Here is a 21,714-nt window from a genome sequence, read left to right as displayed (position 1 = left end):
AAGCCCCCCCTCCCAACTGTTTACTTTCTTTTTTTAATTATTTTTAGGGGGGGTCAATAGTCATGTTCTCTTGGCCGAGAGAAGATCCTGTCATGAGCAAATTTTTTATCCTCCCGTTGAGAAGGCCTTAAGAGCATGGGCATTTATGGCATTTGGTTGCCATGGCAACAAATGGTTTCTTTCATTTCTACCTGCTTACGAGGTGAGCGTCAGGGATTTTTCCTATAAAAGTGTGTTTGAATAAAAAAAAAAAAAAATGGACAGAAAATAAAATAGCGACTGTGACGGAGCCACCATCAGCAGCACTCAGCTGACCCCGCAGTAGGAATGACGCGTTTTACTTTCTGGACGGAGTCATGTGACCGCAGCCTGGAGTCCAAAGCTTTTATGTTACAGGAAATATTTCATTCTTAAAAACCTGTCATTAAGTGATTTTAACTTCATCCAATATGGATTACCTTCCAGAGAGTGGCATTTAAGAGGCAAAAATAACCTAACTAGAAATATCAGTCTCCTCAAAAATTGTGCGTGAATGCTGAGAGACGATACGACCAATTGAACCAAAAAAGAGGACTATTGAAAAAAGAAAAAAGAAAAAAAAGGGGATGACATAGCAATGGGGGATCATTTTTAAGTGCTTGTTATTCAGCTTCAAAGCCAATAAGTGCTGAAAGGACAAAAAAAACAAAAGCGCACTTCGCTTGAGAACCACAAAAAAAAAAAAACGAACTCTTACATTTCTGGAAAAATTGAAACCAGAAAAGAAAGTCCTTCATTTTCACCGCTTGTCTCTCAGCATTCCGACGAGAAGTGCTGTTAGCTTCATGAAGTCAAAATGCAGTAATTTCCTATGTGACAACTTAGTAAACAGAGTGGACTGCTAGGCACGCAGATATCTTTAAAAAAGATCTCTCAGCCCTTGGTTGAGGCAACGCTGTGCTTGGAAATGCTTAGGTGAGCTTTGACATACTTTCAAAACAATATGGACTGGTGCTGCCACTTGAAGGCATGTCGGACGTTTTTGTTTTCGTCGGTCTTTTGCTCAGTCAAGAAGAGGAACTTTACCCTGCCGGTGCTGTTAGGACGGTGTCGGGGGGGATGGGGGAGCAGGTGGTTTGCACAGTGCAAATAAAGGCTGTGCCAAAAGTCACAAAACGCTTCCGTATTTCAGGTATATCGTGAATTACATCTCAAATTGGTGCAAATGTGGACAGACAAACTCCCCAAGTGGCAGTTTTGTGAAGGGAAGCCTGAAATCAAATAAAAACAAGGAAGCTCATGGTGACTTTTGGGGGACCTTGTCCAATGTAAACCCCCCGCATAAAAAGATTGGGAATGTAGTTCCAAAGTGTAAACTGAAGGACTGAGGGGAAAAAAAAAAAGCCGGCCCAGAGATGTCAGATCTGAGGACACTTTTTAGGGTGTGAAGATAAAGGACAGAAGAAGGGAGAGTCACAAATGCAGCATAAGAGGACTTGGAGCTCGCCATCCAGTCGATTATCCTTCAGTCTGACTTGTGAGATTCCACTCGGTGCGGGACGAGGCCCGGTCAGGATCGGGCGGGAGGCGGAGACCCCAGTCGGGCGGACACTAGGACGGCGCCGAAAAGGGCGTAGGCCCGGAGCTGTTGTGATTGGCCGACTTGACGATGGTGATGACGCTGGTGGTGGCCACTTTACCCGGCGACAGGGGCCCGCTTCGGGTCACAGTCCTGGCGAAGCACTGCAGTGCCTCGTACTTGGCGCGCAGGGCCTCCAGCTCCAGCCGCATGCTGGCGTTCTCGCGGGCCAGCTTGTCCACCTCATGCTGAAGCTCCGTCTTCTGGCGCTCCAGCTCCTCCTTCTGGGTGACGCGCTTGATGCGGCAGCTGGCGGCGTAGCCTCGGTTCTTGAGCGTTCGCCGCCGCTGCTTCAGCCGCACCACGTCCTCCTTGGTCAGCCCGCGCAGGTGCTGGTTCAGCTCCCGCACGGACATGGCCACCAGCTCGTCGTCGCTGAGGGCCGGGGCATTCTCGCCCGACTCCTTCTTGACCTGCGGACCGGGAGACACCACGTGAGAACCCCATTGCTAATGACAAGATGACGGAGCTTACCTTTAAAGCTTTGCTCGTCTTGAAAGGAGTCGTCATTCCCTGCATGCAGACAACTTGCCACACTCTCACAGGAGACGCACTGAGACAGTAGAAATGAAAATTAGTCACCCGGTAAACTCTTACGATCCAATCAAATTTCAGCCTGTGTTTCTGTATCACGCTAATCCTCCCAGGACCTTCATCCTCTATCATGGCACACCTGCAGATGGGATGTGGTTGGCTGCGAATGCTGCCCTCTGCTGGTGAACCCTAACCCCCACCATTGTGCAAAAGTGCCATTAAGTGAAAACTAATGCCACTGTTGCAACTTTGAGCATCTTGCCATTTGCCATGTCTACCAGCAGGGGACAGTAAGACCTCATTTGAGCCGATTGTCTGAACAATGTAGTTCACTAGACCAAGCCAACATCCCTTATAAGAAGCTCGACTCTTTGTCCACGGCCCTAAAAAAAAAACCCTAACACCTCCTGCTGACCCGCCCCACTACCTCCAAGAAAGGGCTCCATTTCAGGACTTAAAGTGCCGTGTATCGTGCTGAGTGGCTGCCATGGCAACGCCCCTGCAAATGGGCGTGGGAGTGTGAGTCACATGGTCAGCGAGCGGGTAAACAAGGCTCATTCATAACCGCAGCAGCCAGGCTCACGCAGACTACAAACAAGATTTCTTTTTTCCCCCCAACAAGTGAGTGAGGAGGGGTCCCTCGTAGTGCCCACCACCACATGACAAGGTGTAAATTACTGTCACATCAGCAGAACATTTTCAGTGCAGTCATGCTGACCTTTACCGGGGCGGCTTGTGGAAAATTCCCTGTGTCACGGCGGAATAGTTTCCCTTGTAGTCATGGGTGTATTTTTACCGACAGACAATGTCGTCTATCAGCATCCCGCTGCTCGGATCCTCTTACGCTGGGCTTTCCTGATCCTCCACATGCCCTTATTTATCTCTGCGGGGTAAATTTAGCACGACGCGGCTCAAACTGATTTCTGCCAAGTCGACAGTTTAACTAGAAATGATATCCCGGGCGAGTTCTCTGAATATTGCCTTGGGTGGGGCGGCACTGCTCCTCAAACCTTTTTACACTAAGTACCACCTCAAAAAAGACTTTTCTCATGAGACGGAAGTATATTTTAATAAGTCAATATAACATTACTTTTTGTACACTGTTTACTTACTGTCAAATCAAACATTCAAGAAAATGATGTAAGGTGTATTTATCGTCTTCTGCGAGCTAAATGTTAACATGGGCTGGGGTTAGCATCGATGATCGTTACAACCCTCGAAGCAGCAGATATTTGCACACAGCAACACATGTAGCCAGATATAGCCATACTCTCAGGCATATATTCTTTATCCTCTGTGAAAAACAACTAATATTGCAGCAGTTTTTTGTGATTGCATTATACTGCCCCCTCTGGCCAAATCCTAGACAGATTTGTAGAGTTGTAGAGTACTACAACAGGGGTCACATGGTGGCGGCAGGCCCCTGAGGGACCACATGAATAAGTCAACCAAGCCTGTTCTAAAAATAGCTTACCCCCTATGGGACATTGTGATTTTATAGGAATGTTGTAGAAAGAATCATCTGAAAATGAAAACACTAGCAGAGATGTGTCGAAATACAGTGCTGCATCTTGATATTTGTTATTTCAAAAGTGTGTGTCAAACTAGTAACCCCTGATCTATAGTTTGAACATGTAATTCTGGGATTTCTTTGGCACACCGCATTTTGAGAACCCGTGCTTGAGGCGAATGTTTTTTTTTTTTTTTTTTTTAAATGGCTATTTTGAAGATTTGGGCCCAAGCTTGAATCATGACATCCCAGTTGACAGGATGTAGACAAACATCAAAGTGTCCCAGCGCGCAGAAACGCATGATTAAAGCTAACCTCTAAGTCCTGTTTCGGGATTCTAGCAACATCTGCCCCCCCTCTAAACAGCTGCATCACCAAAGTAAATATAATATGGAATTCCTCATGTGCAAGTAGGTCAGTAGGGGGGGTCCCTGGGAATATTCCTTGTGGAGATTATGGAAAAGTGTCGCATGATGGCAATAGGGGAGGCCCCCCTTTCTTTGTACAAGGGGGGCCTCTGGCTTGTTTTCCTGAAATTCTTCAGGCATGTGCTTATGTTTTTCCAAGGTTCTCCTCATCAAGATGCCAACGTTTCCTCCGCGAGAGCACGCATGATACAATCCAGGCGCTCTGTGCAAACGCGACAGATGTTTTTTTTTTTTTTTTCACCCCAACAGACGCAATCAAGAAAACAATTCGTGCGAGGCTATTCTGAAAAGGCAGTCTGGGAAAATACCTAAAAAAAAAAAAGGCCACAGATGGCTCGCTTAGAGAACAAAAACCGCATTCCTGAGTAAACACACATGTGCCGGAGCCTCTCATGCAAATGTTCACCGGGGTAGGCCGAATATGTCCCGCCATGCACTCTACTACAAGGGAACATGGAAGGGGGGGGGGGGGGGGGGCAGGGCTGGAACCTTTTTCTCACTTGTAAAACAACAGTTGCAAAGTGTACAAAATGTCTGGAATTCCGAAGCGTCTGGCGTAGTTCACGTGCCCAAACAAATCGAACGTAGCCTGTGCGCACATGCAGGGAGGTCTGCACCATGCAAACTGTCCAGTGGAACCTGTCAAATCGCCTCTTTGCAGATTGGAAAAATCATTCCAGCTTGATTTTTTTTCTGCATTTGCATGTTATGTGGTGTTCCTTCTTTTTGGTTTCCCATTTTAAACCTTCCCTAAATGCAATAGTTGAGAAATCCCCTATTTGCAATCCGCCAACAACAGAATGATGTAACGGCGCGTCCACGACAAAGCTCGGCGTGATCCGCCGCCGCCGCCGCCGCAAAGTTTGAGTTGAAAGGCGTCTAGGCGAGTCGCTGCGTGCAATCGACAGGCGGGCTTGCACTGATGTGGAGAGCGCTGCGCGTCGCGTGTTGTTTTGGCTGGACGCGCGACTTTGAAATAAATGTTTTCCAAAGTATTTTTGGGCCTTCTTGAGACAATTTGTCTCTTGGTTCTCATAAAATAATAACAAAGTGGATCATGACTTTGGGCCGACGTCTGGTGACAATTTTTTCGACTTATCCGATTCATCGTTTCAGCGCTTTGGCTTTTACGTCTGTCACATTTCCAGTTTGGAATACTTGACATGTTTTCATTCTTTTTTTTTTTTACTGGCAGTTGAAAAGCACTTGATGACGTGTTGTTGTTTTTTTCCAGACATCTGGTCAAGTTCAAGGTTTGCAGCAGGTAACTGTCGAGCCCGGCCCGCTCTGAAAATAAACAACACACTGGCCCGCTTTGGACACCTTGTTTTCCTTTTTTTCTATTTGCTAGTTCAGAGTGCAGACTATGGTAAATAATCTTTTCTTTTTTTTTTGCTCCCCAGGCCGTTTGTTGAAATCCATCCAACGGACCCTGTTCATGTGCAGATTCCGCTCTTTCCCCCAGCGCAGCACATTCGACGGGCTCCGATGCGAAGGAAACGCGGCGGCGCATAGCCGAGCGGTGAGTCACGCTGTTTACTGGTAAAAGCCGCAAACGGCAGGCAGGGAATCGCACCCTCCCGATCTGACGTTTCCTGGAAAATCCCGTTGTTTCACGGGAAAGGAAGGAAAAGGAGCCCGAGCAATGGTTGGCATGACCACAGTAGATCTTTGGTGCGGAAAGGGAGGAGAACTTGTTGTATTCCAAAGACAATTTCAAGAATGCAGAACGAGGGCTGGGGAAATGAGTCGAAATGGAAAAGCCGCATGTTGATAACGGAAGGCGATAAAGCAGGCTTCAAAACGACAAGCTCAGGCATTCTGGTTTTTATGCTGCCATCAGGAAGTTGCAGAATAAACGTCAGCTAACCATCGGCGTTTGCCCAGTGAGGAATTCCCCAAAACATCCTAGCAAGTAAATAAACTGTGCCACGCCTTTGGAGCACAATAAGGCAGGCGTGCCGGCAGGGTGGTTCGAGGTCACCGTTGAAATGTGAGGTCACTTCAATAGGTACACCTGCACACGTCAACAACATAACTCAGAATGCTGACTTTTGATTGACAATTTGGCTCCAAACCAAGTTTCTATTCGTGTTTTGCACACTCGTAGCTAAAAACAACTGCTCTATAAATAGCAGACGGATGCTAGAAAGTTTTTGCCAGTTACGTTCTACTTCAATGCGATGTCGATCTGAATTCGATTAATTAATTGCTCAGCCCTCTGCCAAATCAATTAAAAACCCGTTTTTTTTCTTTTTGTCTTGTTTTAAGCTCTGGTATTTTGTCGCTTGTGCAGGTGTAACCCAATGTATTATTAGCTGCGTAAATTATGTTTACCCGAGAGTAAAATCGCAGGCTTGCACGGCCAATCATCCGCCTCCCTCCCTCCCTCCCTCCCTCCAGAGCGAGCGAGGCAAAAACACATCAGAGCAAACATCCCTGTGAGTCATCACATTGCTCACCGCAGCTATGTCACTTTCACAACACTCCACCGCCAGCCACATGAGCTCGCTGCCTTCTGCTGCCGCGTTTCATGCGGGTCGAGTAGCAAATGACTGGTGACAATTTAAAGACAGAGCCCTTGTCTGGATCTCCTAACCCTCATGTGCTTCATCACGCTCACACCACAAGCGCGCCAGTGGAAAAAAAAATGACTCAGCCTGGGACCTAATAGAGAAAAATATAGTGGGAGGGGGGTGGGGGGGTCAATGCAACCACATGTTCACCTCATGACAGACAAGAGCGCCCACTCCCACATTCTGTGCACCCACCCGGAACAAAATTGAAAGTGCAAGTTGGTGACATTTAAAGTGCAAGATGTGACTCAAACGCACGTTCATCTGAGATCATTTGGAAAAAATGTTGAGCTGTAAAATCTTGCACTTGTTATCTATTTTATGAACAACATTATTAAGACTTGTCTTATAGATGGAGATATGTGCTCCCCCACTAGCCTTGCCTGCCCTGGTGGTCTCGTGCCCTTTGTCCTACATGTACATGTTTGAAAATGCATACCACGTGTTATACTATTGCAATGTCAAAGGCAGCCTGAATTTGGGCTATTTACGGTAAACTTGGAATGACAACAAAAAGTGTGGTGAAAATATTTGACAGATTCTTTTGTAGAAAAAATAGCCTGTTATTATTATTAATCATCATTTAAAATATAGATTGCTTAAATGAGGCTCTAATTTGACCGAAATAAACTACTTTTAAAGTTGTTAATGGAAATCGCATGAGCGTAGTTGTGAACTTTCACGAGGTCGTTAATTCTGTTTATTTCAACGTAACCGCAAACTCCCGAGTAAGCTTTTTTTTTTTTGGCCAACGTGTTGACTTAAAGTCTTTTTTTTAATTATTAATATTATTATTTCGGTATTTTAGCGGAATATCCAAACTCACTTCTAATTACATAAATCAACAACCTCACCTCTGTGGACGCGCGAGGATCCCCGTGGACTGGAATGCACGGAAAAATAAAAAATATATTAAAAAGAAAATTATGTCCGGTTTGGTGGGAACCTAACCCCCCCTCGGGGAAACGAGGCCGTCGAATCCGCTTTGCTGAGTGCGGCAGACGGCAAGCCAGCCAGCCTGCGAGCGGAGCGTCCTGCTAACTCGATTCACCCCAAAACAACAACAATGTTACGAACATTCCACGCTCCCGCTTCCGCAAGCACTGACGTCACCGCGTCCTCATGACCGCCCCCTCCATTCATGAAAATAACTTAGTGCTGACGTCAGCGCCGGGAGGGGGAAGCCAGAAATAGAAGAGTCTGTTTTTCTTGCGGAGGGAAAAAAAAAAAAAAAGTCCTAATCTGCTGGAAGAAAGCGCGTAGAATAAGATCTTAAAAAGTGATCTTCAGCACCAACAAGTGGGGGGAAAAAAAGTCAAGCTTGCTTGGAGCAGCTGCATTCCATTCCTGAGGAAAGAATGCGGGGCAGCGGCAGTCACAGGATTGTTCTTATTGGGGCTGCTGCTGCAGTCACAGGTTATTTTTGTCTTGCGATTAAAACGCCCGATGTGTTTAAAATGAAGAATGAGGGCATTTACTTTTAAGGTCACACTCACAACACACTGTTGATTTTTTGTTGCACGAGACTCCACACTGGATCAGGTGAAAAGTGTGTTTATGTTCCAAATAGTGCAGGTGATACACGGACTGGTCGTGAGGGGCCCATGATCTCCAGGGGCGGTTCTAGAACCCCTTGGGGACCCTTGGAAAGCTCTATATCTTCAAGTTGAGTAGGCATACCTAATGATATGTCCACTCAGCATGGCAATATTGCCTACTCAATATGAAATTTCCTCCGAGAAAATTAACTGAAGAATAATAATGAGTTATTTTTTTTTTTAAATCATGACTTTTTATTTATTTGCCCATGTTCAGCAAAGCATAGGGAGGGACTGGAGCGTGTTCGAGGCATCAGCAAGGGTGGCGAGCTGTGCGGTCGGAGCAGTTTTGGATTACAGGAAGTAACATTGAGTCACTAATCTACATGCTTTTTTTTTGTCTGACTCATTCTATTCGACTTGGTTGGAAATGTGATCTGGCACCCCGAGGCCTCCTGATGTACCCGAGATCATTCCCTACCTCCAACTTCAAATCAAATCAGGCTTGATGCTGAGCATTCGTGACAGTTAGCTCACATTTTCCCCATGCAGATGTTTGGGCATTGTTCTGGATTTGTTGCTAAGCCATACACATGCTATCATAAGTACACTTCCCATATGACACCACCACTGAACATTCCACTGACTTCACCCCAAAAGATGAAAACACTTTACGTAACCAGCTGGAAACTTTTTTTCCACGTTTTTGCTTTTATACTTTAAGTCTTTGGCAGATGCTGAGGCGAGACTATTTCAAGTATTTACAGTGCTGAAATATATTTCGGTTGTTGATGGAATTTCAAGAAAAGAGTGAGAATTGCGAAATGCTCATCTTCTTACTATGGGCGGGGCCCCATTAGATCAATTATATCACTCTGACAAATGATTTATGGAGATTATTAACTGACTCTATTGTCCATTACTTGGCGATTTGTAATTTAATAAATAAATAGTTACAAGAAATCACAAACATTGACCTTATGGGACCTTTATTCAAGTAGCATGGAAACGCTGCCATCTAGTGTCCGATCAGTGGAATTAAAGAATTTAGGAATCCATAGTGCGATAGGCGCGCTCCTCGGTTTGCGACACGCGGCAGTTTGAAGTTACGAACGGTGAAGGTGAGGTGTAGTTTTTTTAATAGATTGGTTTACATCTATCATTTATTCTAATATTTATTGGACGGCTTGAGTAATTTGTTAGCGTAGGTTACTGCTAAAATACGTTCTGACTTAAAATCGTCATAGACCGAAGAACCTTTTAGTTTTTTATCCAAATAAGAAAACTGGACTATTGAAGTCTATTTGAGCAAATTCAGAATATTATTTCCAGTACTGCGATCTAAAAGCTTAATAAAAGTAGAGCTGATATGCTGGATTGCGCAGTTAACATTGCTGACGCTAGGTGGCAGTATGTTACTGCCGTATTCTTTTACCCTACATATTTGGTTTAGTGAGGAAGACGCCATTGTAAACCGGGCTCTCCCATCACTAGCATTTTGTCATTTAGCGACAACTTCAAAACACAATGAGGTATTAAAAGCACTTTTGGTGCAACGTTTTAAGTTGCTTTGGATTCAGTTTTCACCTCCGACACAACTCTGTGGTCTCGAAAGTTGGCACCGGTCCACGTAAAGCTGTGAGTTAGCCGTGTTAGTTGTTAGCACAAATAGCAGTGAATTGACTTGCCCATGTTATTAAAGTCTGATCTAAGAAGAAGACGCTATTGCGATGTTCTGAACCCCGCTAGCTTGCCAAATCACTCACGGCAAGTGAATGACATTCATCGAATCTAACTTATGTATTCTTTAAAAATAATTTTAAAAGACTTTAGTTACAAGTAAAGCATCCGAACATATGACGTGACGTCACCTGCAGTGACACTTGGTCGAGATGAATCGTCAAAAGCCAACAACCCTGCGGCGCCCCAGTGCTGCAAAAACATCAGGTCAGTTACATTCGGCTTTTCAGATAATAGGAAAATAAGCTCTTGCTACAATTTCCCTTTTACTAAATATAAACAGGATCCTTAATAAAAACATGTTCTTTTCCCAGGCCATCCCCCACCCGGCGACTTCATCGCTTTGGGTTCAAAGAGCCAGGGTGGCGAGTCTAAAGCCCCCGCTGTCCTCTTGAAGCCGGCCGCCGCCGTTCTACCTACTGACCGCAAGAGAGACGCCTCCTCCACCCTCCCATCATCATCGGGCCTGTCCAGCCTCGCCAAGCGGCCCAAGCTTTCCACCACGCCCCCAATCAGTGCCCTGGGACGCCTGGCGGATGTTGCGGCTGCAGATAAGAGGGCCATATCACCTTCCATTAAAGAACCATCCGTTATTCCTATAGAAGGTAACTTACACTTAAATGCTTAGAAATGTTGTAAAAGTCTGGATTCACTTTGCAGGTCCACTTTCCAAATTCCAAACATTCAGAATTTCATGTATCTGTGCACAGTGTCACCGGCATTGCTGTTGGACGACATCGAATTAGCCGAGTCGGAGGGCAACGACGAGCGCATCGAGGGGCTGCTGTGCGGTGCGGTCAAGCAGCTCAAGATGAATCGAGCCAAGCCGGACATCACGTTATATCTCAGCCTCATGTTCCTGGCCAAGATCAAACCCAATGTGTTTGCTACGGAAGGAATCATTGAGGTATGTTTTGTTATTGATTTTTTCCCATGCACTGACATCATCTAAACTCAAATGCTCGATGACTTAAAATTTCCTTTTTTCTTTTTTTAATTCTTTCTTTGATTTCATGTTTGCCTTTAGGCCCTGTGCAGCCTTTTGCGTCGAGACGCATCCATTAATTTTAAAGCAAAGGGAAACTCCCTGGTGTCCGTTCTGGCCTGCAATCTACTGATGGCCGCCTACGAAGAAGATGAAAACTGGCCAGAGATTTTTGTCAAAGTGAGAATTTAGCCCTGAAATTTTTACCTAAAGCATAAATGTCCAGTTGGTGATCTGCTCCATGCACGGAAAAAAAAAAAAAAACATGCTGTGCCTAGCCACTTTTGAAAGTTGTTTTTCTCATACTTGCAGGTTTCAATATGAAATGCTGTTTTTCAGGTGTACCTCGAAGACTCCTTGGGAGAGAGAATCTGGGTGGACAGCTGTCACTGCAAGAACTTTGTGGACAACATTCAAACGGCTTTCTGCACCAAGATGCCCCCAAAGAGCATGCTGCTGCAGACCGACACGGGAAGAGCGGCTGGAGATCTCAGTGCCAGTACTGACCAATTAATCTGACTTTATATTTATTTTCATACTGGGAAACAAACTTAAATCCCCATTTTTATTTTAGGTAGCAGCCCTCATCCCTCAACTCCCGATGAGGATGACAGCCGGGCGGAATTGCTGATAGCCGAGGAGAAACTCAGCCCCGAGGATGAAGGCCAGCTTATGCCAAGGTAGTAAAACACATCCACACTGAAGTAGGATTCAATTTGAATTGAGTCACTGTCGGGCTCGCCGCAGGTATGAGGAACTAGCGGAGAGCGTCGAGGACTACGTGCTGGACGTGTTGCGCGATCAGCTGAACCGCCGGCAACCCATGGACAACGTGTCACGGAATCTGCTGCGGCTGCTGACTGCTACGTGCGGGTACAAAGAGGCTCGGCTCATGGCCGTGCAGAGGCTTGAAATGTGGCTGCAGAACCCCAAGGTGAGCAAATAAGTATTTGTAATTTAGTAACGCAGGTGATATTGATGCAGACTGGAATCTTATTGTGCCAATTTTGCGTCGGTACAGTTGACTCGGCCGGCGCAAGACCTCCTCATGTCGCTGTGTATGAACTGCAACACGCACGGAGCGGACGACATGGAGGTGATCTCCAACCTGATCAAAATCCGCCTCAAGCCCAAAGTGCTCCTCAACCACTACATGCTCTGCGTCAGGTTTGCTCACTCACATTTTTCAAACAGTTGTCTTGGTTCCTTGACATTTGAAAAGGGCTTTCTGCTAATTGTTGCTTGGGCAGAGAGTTGCTCAACGCACACAGAGATAACCTGGCCACCATGGTCAAGCTGGTCATCTTCAACGAACTCTCCAATGCCAGGAACCCCAATAACATGCAGGTTCTTCACACGTTGCTGCAACACAGTCCAGAGCAAGCGCCAAAGGTGAGTTCATTTCAAATTCCCATCAGTGACATCTTGAAAGGTGGCTGGAATTAAAACGTTTTGTCTTTGTAGTTCTTGGCGATGGTCTTCCAGGACCTGCTCACCAATAAGGACGACTACCTGCGCGCCTCACGAGCCTTGCTGAGGGAGATCATCAAGCAGACCAAACATGAAATTAATTTCCAGTCCTTTTGCTTCGGTTTGATGCAGGAGAGGAAGGAGGCCACCTACGTGGACATGGAGTTCAAAGTAAGACTTCCGGCTCTCCTCCCTGTAAAGCTCCTTTGGTCTTCTACTCCAGTTTGACTTTGTTCTTTCCTTGCCTTTAGGAGCGCTTTGTCATCCAGGTGACAGATTTGCTCACCGTCTCCATGATGTTGGGCATCACAGGTCAGGTTAAAGAAGCCGGCATTGCGTGGGACAAAGGAGAGAAGAAGAGTGAGTTCTTTGCCTTGGAAAGGGGACGACAAAAAATACGTCCCAGTGATTCTTTTTCATACCACTGGAGGGAGCCCTTGTGCCATGCTGCTCGTGTTGTTTTTTTTTTTGGCTTCTTGCTAACCGGATATATGCTTTGCTTCAGACCTGGAGGTCCTGAGGTCTTTCCAGAATCAGATCGCCTCCATCCAGAGGGACGCCGTGTGGTGGCTTCACACGGTGGTTCCCACCATCAGCAAAGTGGGCGCCAAAGATTACGTGCACTGGTACGTATTGATCTCTCAGAGTCTCGTTAATAGAAGTATCATACTTCACATATGACTCTTCTGCCCACCGCAGCCTTCACAAAGTACTTTTCACGGAGCAACCCGAGACCTACTACAAGTGGGACAACTGGCCGCCAGAGAGCGACAGGAAGTGAGTCGCAAATGCTCTCCTGTCGATCGGATTGCACAACACTGAGTTGTCCTTCTTGCTTTTTTTTTTTTTCAGCTTTTTCCTGCGCCTCTGCTCCGAGGTGCCCCTGCTGGAGGACACGCTGATGCGCATCCTTGTGATCGGGCTGTCTCGAGATCTGCCGCTCGGCCCGGCCGACGCCATGGAGCTCGCTGACCACCTGGTCAAGAGGGCTGCTGGCGCTCAGTCCGACGGTGAGCCATTATGAATGAAAAGGATACGTATCGTGTGCTATTATTTTTTTCCTCTTGCCAAACAGATCTGGAGGTTTTGGTGGTGGAGCGGATCCAGCTCATTGACGCCGTGCTCAATCTGTGCACATACCATCACCCGGAGAACATCCAGCTTCCTGCAGGGTACTTGACTTTGAAAGCGTTCACGTGTCGCCAGCGCTTGCAGTCGAGAATAACAAACGATGCTAAATGTTTTGAAGGTACCAGCCGCCAAATTTGGCAATCTCCACCCTTTATTGGAAAGCGTGGCTTCTACTGCTTGTGGTCGCTGCGTTCAATCCACAGAAAATAGGTACTGTGCCGTACTCATTTAGAAATTTGCAAAATTATTGCGACACCTGGCCTTTACTTGAATTCAACCGGAATCATTTCCTGTGAAGGTTTGACTGCTTGGGATGGTTACCCTACCCTGAAAATGCTCATGGAGATGGTTATGACCAAGTAGGCACCTCTCTTTAAATTTTTAAAAATCATTTCTGATTTGAAATCCCGCGCCGTAAACGTTCCCGCCTCCACAGCAACTACACGTACCCGCCTTGCACGGTGGCGGACGACGAGACCAAGACGGAAATGATCGGTCGTGAACTGCAGATCTCGCAGCGGGAGAAGCAGGAGATCCTGGCCTTCGAGAGCCACTTGGCCGCCGCGTCCACAAAGCAGACCATCACAGAGAACAACAGCCTGCTGCTCTCCCAGCTCACCAGTTTGGACCCGCAGTAAGATCACACAAGCACTCGGTGGTAAGCTCCCAGTGTCAACACACTGCATTTTGTTTGTGCTCAGGGGTCCACCTCGTCGACCTCCGCCTCAGGTGCAGGACCAAGTGAAGACCCTCAACCAGTCCCTACGCCTCGGCCATCTTCTCTGCCGCAGCCGCAACCCAGACTTCCTGCTCAACATCATACAACGACAGGTAGAGAGATGGAGATGCAATAATGAAAACGACACAACTGCATTCGAATATGACGTTCTCGCACAGGCTTCCTCCCAGTCCATGCCTTGGTTGGCCGATCTGGTCCAGTCCAGCGAGGGGTCCTTAGATGTGCTCCCCGTGCAGTGCCTGTGTGAATTTCTGCTGCACGACGCCGCGGACGACAACATGCATCTCGACGACGACGAAGGAGGCAGCAAAGAACAGAAAGCCAAGAGAAGACAAGTATGATGGTTTTTTTTGCTTGTGTTTTGGATTTTTACACTCAACATTGATTGTAATTTGCTCCCCAACAGAGGCAGCAAAAACAAAGGCAGCTCCTTGGACGGCTTCAGGATCTTTTGTTGGGTCCCAAAGCCGATGAGCAGACGACGTGCGAAGTTCTGGATTACTTCCTGCGTCGTCTCAGCTCCTCTCAGGTGGCTTCGAGAGTCCTGGCAATGAAGGTAGTATATCTGCAGTCATCAATCCCCCGGAGTCATCATGCCGGAAACCCAGTTTAACCGCTCACTTAACACCCGCGTGCAGGGCTTGTCACTGGTGCTAACCGAAGGAGGCCTGAAAGACGGCGAAGAAAGAGACCAGCCCATGGAGGAGGACTCGGCCGACGCCGAGCTCCTGCCGGGGTACCAGTGGTTGCTGCAGGACCTCCCCAAGCTCCCCATGTTTGACAGCGTCCGAGGCATGACTTCCACCGCCCTGCAGCAGGTCTGCGGCATTAGCATGTAAATATTGAACAAGGCTGTATTTTAAAGCCCTTCTCGTGTTTTCGTTCCGACCAAGGCCATACACATGGAGACTGATCCTCAGACCATCAGCGCTTATCTTATCTACCTGTCCCAGTATGCACCAGTGGAGGAGCAAGCTTCTCACAATGACCTGGCTTTGGTAAGAGTCCAACACGATAAACACAATCTTTTTTTCTTCTCTTGGTCATCGTACTTTTGTCTACATATTGCTCGTTCACGCAAACTTCCCGTTTTCCTACAGGATGTGGCCCGGCTGATCGTGGAGCGTTCCACCATCATGAACAACCTCTTCTCCAAGCATTCTTGCCGACCCGAGTCAGAGGCGGTCCTCGGCGCATTCCTCTCCATCTTCTCCGCCTACATCAGGAGGATGAGGAAGACCAAAGATGGCGAGGATCTGTACAGCTGGGTACGAGCCCCTTCCAACCCCTCGCATGAAGTTCTTGACTTATTGTTGAATCTTTTTTTTAATTTTTCATTTATTTATTTTTTAGTCAGAGTCTCAAGATCAGGTGTTTTTGCGCTGGACTACAGGAGAGACGGCCACTATGCACATTCTTGTCGTTCACGCGATGGTCATCCTTCTTACTCTGGGCCCACCTAAAGGTAGTTCACGAATACAATGACCTCGTAAGACAGTAGCTTCATACATCATTTAGAAATAATAGAAAAATAACTTGTCCATCTTTTTCTGCTTTTCTTGTGTCGATACTGCAGGAGAAAGTGACTTCTACAGTCTTTTGGACATTTGGTTCCCTGACAAGAAACCGTTGCCAACTGCCTTCTTGGTGGACACTTCAGAGGAGGCCTTGCTGCTGCCTGATTGGTTGAAACTGAGAATGATTCGATCCGAAGTGCCTCGATTGGTGGACGCAGGTAACGTTTTGACCGCTATGTGAAGCTCTTCTCATCAATGTGTATAGTTAACACAGATGGTGTCACCATGTACAATTTGACCTTCAGCTTTGCAAGATCTGGAGCCTGAGCAACTGCTGCTGTTCGTGCAGTCGTTTGGAATTCCCGTCTCAAGTATGAGTAAACTCCTGCAGTACTTGGACCAGGCTGTCACTGTGGAACCGCGAGCATTGGAGCAGAACATTATGGACAAGGGTAGGAGTCTGCCGCAGGTTGAGCTTCTTCTTGAAGTTGTCCTTGTCTGATGACACTTTGGTTTATTTCCTCGGGCGACAGACTACATGGCCCACCTGGTGGAGGTGCAGCACGAACGAGGTGCCACCGGGGGCCACGCCTTCCACAGATTGCTCAGCTCCTTTCTTCCACCTCAGAGAGGTCAGGTGACTTCATACTCTCTCATCAAAGTTAAAAGTAAATTAAAATAATGTAAATCTCGATAATTACGTTTCACAGATGCTGCCGAGACAAGTAAAGCCAAAGTCACAGTGGAAACTCCCCACGGCTCCGTTAAAATGAGGGCGGCTGCGCAGCTTCCGAAAGTCGGGCCTGATGATGACCTGCCAGGCTTGATGCTGCGGGTAGGAAACACGAGAAAATACATATGTATCGTGAGTCATGCAAATCCATTACCCTAATCCAACTTGTTCTTTCTTGCACAGATCTTCCCATTGAAGGCAGAGGCACGCTGGAGCGGCCCGCCCCCCGGCCAGCTCTCGCTGGCCTTGCAGCAGGCTCTGGCCAAAGAGCTGATGCGGGCCAAGCAGGGTCAGGTTCAGCAGGCCGGGCTGGCTCTGTGTCTCCTTCAGGGTATCGCCGCCCTGCTCACCTCAACCCACGCCGGGCCCATCGTTCTCGCCATGCACCACAACCACTCCCTGGCCTGCCCTCTCATGCGCCAGCTTCACCTCTACCAGGTAGTCAGGACACGCTAATCCATTTTATTTTTATCACCAATCCTACTCAAGCGTGTTGACATTTTTTTTCTACCCTCAGCGCCTCGTGCCGCAGGATCTTTCCTTCGCTTCCTTATTCCTCAAAGTCAACGTCGAGATGCTCATCTGGCTTGAAAATCCCTCGGTGGAGGCGGGCCCGCTGAAGACTTTGCTCAAGTCGTTTATTGGTCAAAACTCTCATACACACCGGCACAACGATGGTGAGCGCCTCTGTCTCTGTGCCGTGTGATTGAACGTTTAATTTGTTCTATTTTTTTTTCTCCCGCCCCTCTGTCAGTACGCTCGAGCTTTATCCACCTGGCCGAGGCGTTGATGTATGATAGCGATGCAGAGGTGCCGGTGAGAGCCATCATAGCAATGCTGAAGGCCGGAGAGAGATGTAACGCAGAGGCGGAGCTCATTGGGAAAGGTTCATTGAAGTTCAACAATATTTTTTTTCAATATTTTTCTTTTTTTGCTACTCCTGAACTTTTTTGGGTTTTTGACATTTTTCAGTTTTACAAGGGCTGATGGAGGCCAAGTCTCCATATTTGGAGGAGCTCTTGTCTCTGTTGATGATGGTCAGCACCCAGAACGGGACAGCCGGCCCTGTTGCCATGGTTATTTCTCTGCTTTTGCAGGAAAGCGAGGAGCAAGTCGTGAAGAAGGAACCAGACACAAAGTAAATTCCGCAATTCATTATTCTATGTGATATATGATGGATGGATATTTATTGGAGGCCACACTAACATTACCGATCCGTCTCTTTACCAGTGGCTCCGAGGTGACAAAGTCCGGCCTGAACTCGGGTCTACTGGTGGATTGGATGGAGTATTTGGACCCAGAGGTCACGTCCGTGTGTCCCGACCTTCAGCAGAAACTCTTGTTTGCCCTCAATAAGGTGAGCGCCGTCTGTCCCCTTGCCACATTTCGACCCCCCTGATGCATTTTTTTTTTTGTGTCCCTTAGGCGCGAGGCACTCCGGCCTACAGGCCGTACCTTCTGGCCCTGCTCACGCATCAGTCCAACTGGTCCACGCTGCTGCAGTGTATCAGCGCTCTGCTCAGCAAGCGGAAAGACTACAAGTACAGTTCAAGTCATGACAAGTCAGCGTCTGTCGTACGTTGAACTTGTTGCAAAATGTCTTTCAGACTGGACCCTACGTCAGCGCTGGACTTCCTGTGGGCGTGCAGCCACATCCCTCGCATCTGGCAAGGACGCGACCAAAAGATCCCTCAAGTCGGTTCCGAAACTACAAGCGTCACATTGGAGCCTCCGCAAAAAAAAAAAATACTGATGTTTTTTCTTTTTTGTCTACTTAGAAAAAAACGGAGAAGTTTGTGATGCGGCTCACTTCCGAGGAGCTCATCAGCTTGGTGGATCTGATTCTGGCTGAGTCGGAGCTCAACTGTCGCAGCGAGAGCAACGTGGAGGAAGAGGCATCCTGCTCTCTCATCCAGGCCCGGCTGCCGCTCCTTCACTCCTACTGCAACGGACATCCGGACAACATCAAAAAGGTGGCAGAGTACCTCATCAGCTGCACCAAGAAGTGGGAGGACAGGTTGGTACTATCTCTCGTCATCGACTCTCTTCAAGAAATTCATGTGATTGAATCGTGAGTTTTACTATCCGGAACTAGAAGAATTAAAAATTGCCTTGTTAGTAGATATCTATTGTTGTTCTCTCCAATTAGCCCAGCCAGAGCGTGTTTTTCATCTTGGTCCAAATCTCGCCCGATGTTCCTTCCCCATTCCTGATGAACTTTGCAGGCTCTCCTCTGTCAAACCGCAACGCCTCAGACGGGGGTGGGGGGGGCGATAATTAGGTCTATTGGTGTGAAATTAAAACCGGCAGAAGTCGTCGGCGCCGTGATCTCTTTAAAAGCTCAGTGCTGTTATAATGAAGCCGAGAGGATTAAGGCTGGAGCGCTAAACTCGCCTGTGTTGTGAGCCGCTGTCAGAGATCAGGGTGCAACTCTTTGTGGAGCCCAACCCTCCTTTTCACCAACGTGTCTTCTACTTATTAAAAACACTTTAATGAGGAAACTTTGGCCAAGGTCAAATAAAATTAGCCGGCGAATTACAGTTGTTGTTTTTTAAAGTGCGGCTGGTGAAAACACTGCCAGATAAACAAACACAAAGAAAAAAATAATAATTCGGCCTTGCGCTTATGTTGCTTTATTAGATAAGCTGCTGTTGATTCCAATTGCACAGCGCTTGTTTGCTCCTCAAGGTCGCTCTGGCTGCAATAAACTGTCTCGTTAGCCGAGTTGAGTTCTCGCCCTGTGAGCGCTTGGTCTTAAGAGGATTGCCATGAAACTGCAGCAGACATGAAGGCAAACCTTGTTGCTTTTCATGCGCCCAGTGAACGTGTTAAGGAGGCTGATCATTTTGTATGAGAGTCACAGATTTTTCTTTTTTTTTTTTTTCTTCTCCCCCTCAGTGCCATGAGTAAGCGTTGCCAGAACTTGCTACTGCAAATCTACCTCCACTTTCCCGAGGTCATCCGGCACGTGGCCTTGCCCGAGGGCACGCTTTGCAGCGGGGGGACGGCAGACGGCAGCAGCTGCAAGGTAACGTAGCTTAGTGAATGAAATAACCGATTTGTGCATTTAACATGAAATAATAATTTTGTCAGCTCGACACGCTGGTCCACCGCTTGGTCACGTTGCTCGCCGATGTAGCGGAAACTAAGTCGGCCGAAGGACGCGTCTCTGATGCCAATCTCGCGTGTAGGAAACTGGCCGTGTCACATCCTGTCCTCTTGCTCAGGTGAGTAACGCGTTTCTTTTCTCTTCTGCATATTGGCAGTTCTCCTTTCTTCCCACGCAGGCACCTGCCCATGATCGCAGGCCTCCTTCACGGCCGCATCCACCTCAACTTTCGCGAGTTCCGGCAGCAGAACCACATGATGTTCTTCAGCAACGTGCTGGCTATCCTGGAGCTCCTGCAGCCCCTCGTTTTCCACAGTGACCACCAGAGGGCGCTTCAAGACTGCCTTCTGTCCTTCATGAAGGTCCTTAAGGTTGGTGGCACACTGCTCAAGTTTAAGCCTTTGGCAGTTCTTCAGTGGCTCTTCCTTTTTCCCTGTAGAACTTTCAGAGGAGTCGATCCCCACTGGTCTTCATCAACAAGTTCCTCCAGTTCACGCAAAAGTATATTACCCATGATGCAGCGGCCGCCATCCCATACCTGCAGAAGCACTCTGATATATTGCAGTAAGTCTTATAAGCATAATTAGATCAAACATCTTCAGAAAAAAAATGGCAGTATTTTACAACTCTTTCTGAGCCCGGTCCAAAAAAAAAAAATCTAATTTTCCTTCTCTTCCAGGAGCATGAGTGCTGAAAACCCAGATTTGGTCCAGCTGAAATCTCTATTAGCCGGACTCACTCTTCCCGTAAAAAGCTCCTCCACAGAGGTCTCCGCAGAAGACGGCGATGGTAACAGGATTCTTTCAACATATTTATAACGTCATCCATGACCCCGCAGATGACAGTTTTCATTATTCATCTTTTCCAGATGAGACGGCGGCCGGTTCCCTCCCTCTGGTCAACATCTCGGCCTCGGTTCCGCTGAGCGGCGCCGACATGACGACGTATCTGCGCAAGATTTCCAGAGGAGAGGCCATGGAAGGTGAGGCTGACTCGGCAGCTTTGGCCCAGAGAGAGCGCAGCATATGGCAGATGGACGGTGACTCACGTGGCACTTTTTTGTTTCTCTTCAGACGTGTTGGAAGTGTTGACGGAGGTGGATGAGAAGTCGAGGAGAAGCCCGGAGATCATCCAATACTTTGTTGTGAGTCATCAAGCACATGGAAAAAAAAAAAGTGAAGACTAATGAAAAGCAATCCGCCATTTTCTCCCCTAATGGTCTTTTTCACAGAATGACCTACAGCGACTCATGACGTCATCGGAGGAGATATGTCGCAACATGGCATTCAGTCTGGCGCTTCGCTGCATCCAGAACAATCCCCGGTAAAGTCCTGAGAGGGATTTTCATCCAAATGTGCAAATAATGTTGACGGTTGCCCCATCGCGCATTTCTGTCCCGCAGCCTGGCAACCGACTTCCTGCCGACGTTCATGTACTGCATGGGCAGCGGCGACTTTGACGTAGTGCAGACGGCATTGAGGAATCTTCCAGAATACGTGCTGCTCTGCCAAGGTAAGACGACGCGTCCTCCCCGGCGCCTCCACTCGAGACTTCTTACCGTCCATGTGAGTGTTGTTTCCTTTACTTCTTCTTCTTCTCCAGAACACGCAGACATCTTGCTCCACAAAGCGTTCTTAGTGGGTGTCTACGGACAAATCGACACCAGTTCGATGATTTCAGAGTCCATGAAGGTCCTTCATATGGAAGCCATTTAACTTAATATCATTGTTGTCTCACAGAAAATCATGCATCAGCATTTTAATGGACAATTTGTAGTTCAGACACATTTTTTTATTTTGAGCTTTCACTTACATTTTAGTTGAGACTAAAACTAACACAACTATTGAGACTTGGCGATAAAATCAACTCTTGTAATTTCAAAGTCTAAATTTGAAACGCCAACATTGCTTGACTTTTAAATGAGGGACCACAAAGCTTCTGGATTCTGGATTCAAGTCTTTGTCTCCACGCCGCAATATTTTTCTGTCACCTAAAAAGCATTTCCTGAGCACCCCTGGTGAATTAAAAAAGAAAGATAAATCTGCCTTCATTTTTATTTGAGTGAGTAGTGGAACAAATTTCTTCA

At 47.2% G+C, this 21,714-nt stretch overlaps 2 protein-coding genes across 5 annotated transcripts; one reads left to right on the top strand and one right to left on the bottom strand.

Annotated features, from left to right (window-relative positions):
* Positions 1-241: 241 nt before the first annotated feature.
* Positions 242-7,788, bottom strand: mafk (MAF bZIP transcription factor K). The gene is made up of 3 exons (XM_088356989.1): positions 7,521-7,788; positions 2,093-2,171; positions 242-2,031 (listed from the first exon to the last, which is right to left on the bottom strand). Exons 2-3 carry the CDS (start codon positions 2,135-2,137, stop codon positions 1,591-1,593), a joined length of 486 nt encoding a protein of 161 aa, XP_088213115.1. The 5' UTR covers positions 2,138-2,171; positions 7,521-7,788; the 3' UTR covers positions 242-1,590.
* On the top strand, positions 5,502-21,668 carry ints1 (integrator complex subunit 1). Of its 4 annotated transcripts, none has more exons than XM_088356985.1 (48): positions 5,502-5,612; positions 10,082-10,151; positions 10,259-10,549; positions 10,655-10,851; positions 10,972-11,109; positions 11,269-11,428; positions 11,504-11,609; positions 11,677-11,863; positions 11,951-12,096; positions 12,180-12,321; positions 12,394-12,570; positions 12,651-12,759; positions 12,905-13,025; positions 13,099-13,176; positions 13,252-13,409; positions 13,475-13,571; positions 13,649-13,740; positions 13,829-13,889; positions 13,967-14,164; positions 14,232-14,361; positions 14,428-14,604; positions 14,676-14,825; positions 14,908-15,087; positions 15,163-15,267; positions 15,370-15,537; positions 15,623-15,734; positions 15,846-16,004; positions 16,092-16,238; positions 16,320-16,418; positions 16,497-16,621; positions 16,703-16,957; positions 17,037-17,196; positions 17,274-17,405; positions 17,492-17,657; positions 17,750-17,876; positions 17,945-18,060; positions 18,127-18,214; positions 18,298-18,536; positions 19,418-19,547; positions 19,613-19,746; positions 19,807-19,999; positions 20,068-20,192; positions 20,308-20,417; positions 20,497-20,610; positions 20,702-20,772; positions 20,860-20,951; positions 21,031-21,140; positions 21,231-21,668. In XM_088356985.1, exons 2-48 carry the CDS (start codon positions 10,097-10,099, stop codon positions 21,341-21,343), a joined length of 6,540 nt encoding a protein of 2,179 aa, XP_088213111.1. In that variant the 5' UTR covers positions 5,502-5,612; positions 10,082-10,096; the 3' UTR covers positions 21,344-21,668. The 4 variants fall into 4 exon arrangements, with proteins under 4 accessions (XP_088213111.1, XP_088213110.1, XP_088213109.1 ...); XM_088356984.1 differs by having other exon boundaries at positions 5,518-5,612; positions 10,031-10,151; XM_088356983.1 differs by lacking the exon at positions 5,502-5,612 and adding an exon at positions 5,627-8,707.
* Positions 21,669-21,714: the final 46 nt, after the last annotated feature.

Source organism: Syngnathus floridae, chromosome 17 (genome assembly GCF_059516105.1).
Source record: "Syngnathus floridae isolate MCC-2025c chromosome 17, RoL_Sflo_1.0, whole genome shotgun sequence".
NCBI lineage: Eukaryota > Metazoa > Chordata > Actinopteri > Syngnathiformes > Syngnathidae > Syngnathus > Syngnathus floridae.
This window is presented reverse-complemented; position numbering and strand designations above follow the sequence as displayed.

What these genes read in the sequence shown, in the direction of transcription:
- ints1 (XM_088356985.1), top strand. Translation starts at nt 10,097, where the DNA reads ATGAATCGTCAAAAGCCAACAACCCTGCGGCGCCCCAGTGCTGCAAAA. An exon ending in CTACGGAAGGAATCATTGAG is followed by an intron (nt 10,852 to 10,971) that starts GTATGTTTTGTT and finishes GTTTGCCTTTAG; the next exon opens with GCCCTGTGCAGCCTTTTGCG. An exon ending in TCAACATCATACAACGACAG is followed by an intron (nt 14,362 to 14,427) that starts GTAGAGAGATGG and finishes GTTCTCGCACAG; the next exon opens with GCTTCCTCCCAGTCCATGCC.
- mafk (XM_088356989.1), bottom strand. Translation starts at nt 2,137, where the DNA reads ATGCAGGGAATGACGACTCCTTTCAAGACGAGCAAAGCTTTAAAG. An exon ending in AGACGAGCAAAGCTTTAAAG is followed by an intron (nt 2,032 to 2,092) that starts GTAAGCTCCGTC and finishes CCCGGTCCGCAG; the next exon opens with GTCAAGAAGGAGTCGGGCGA.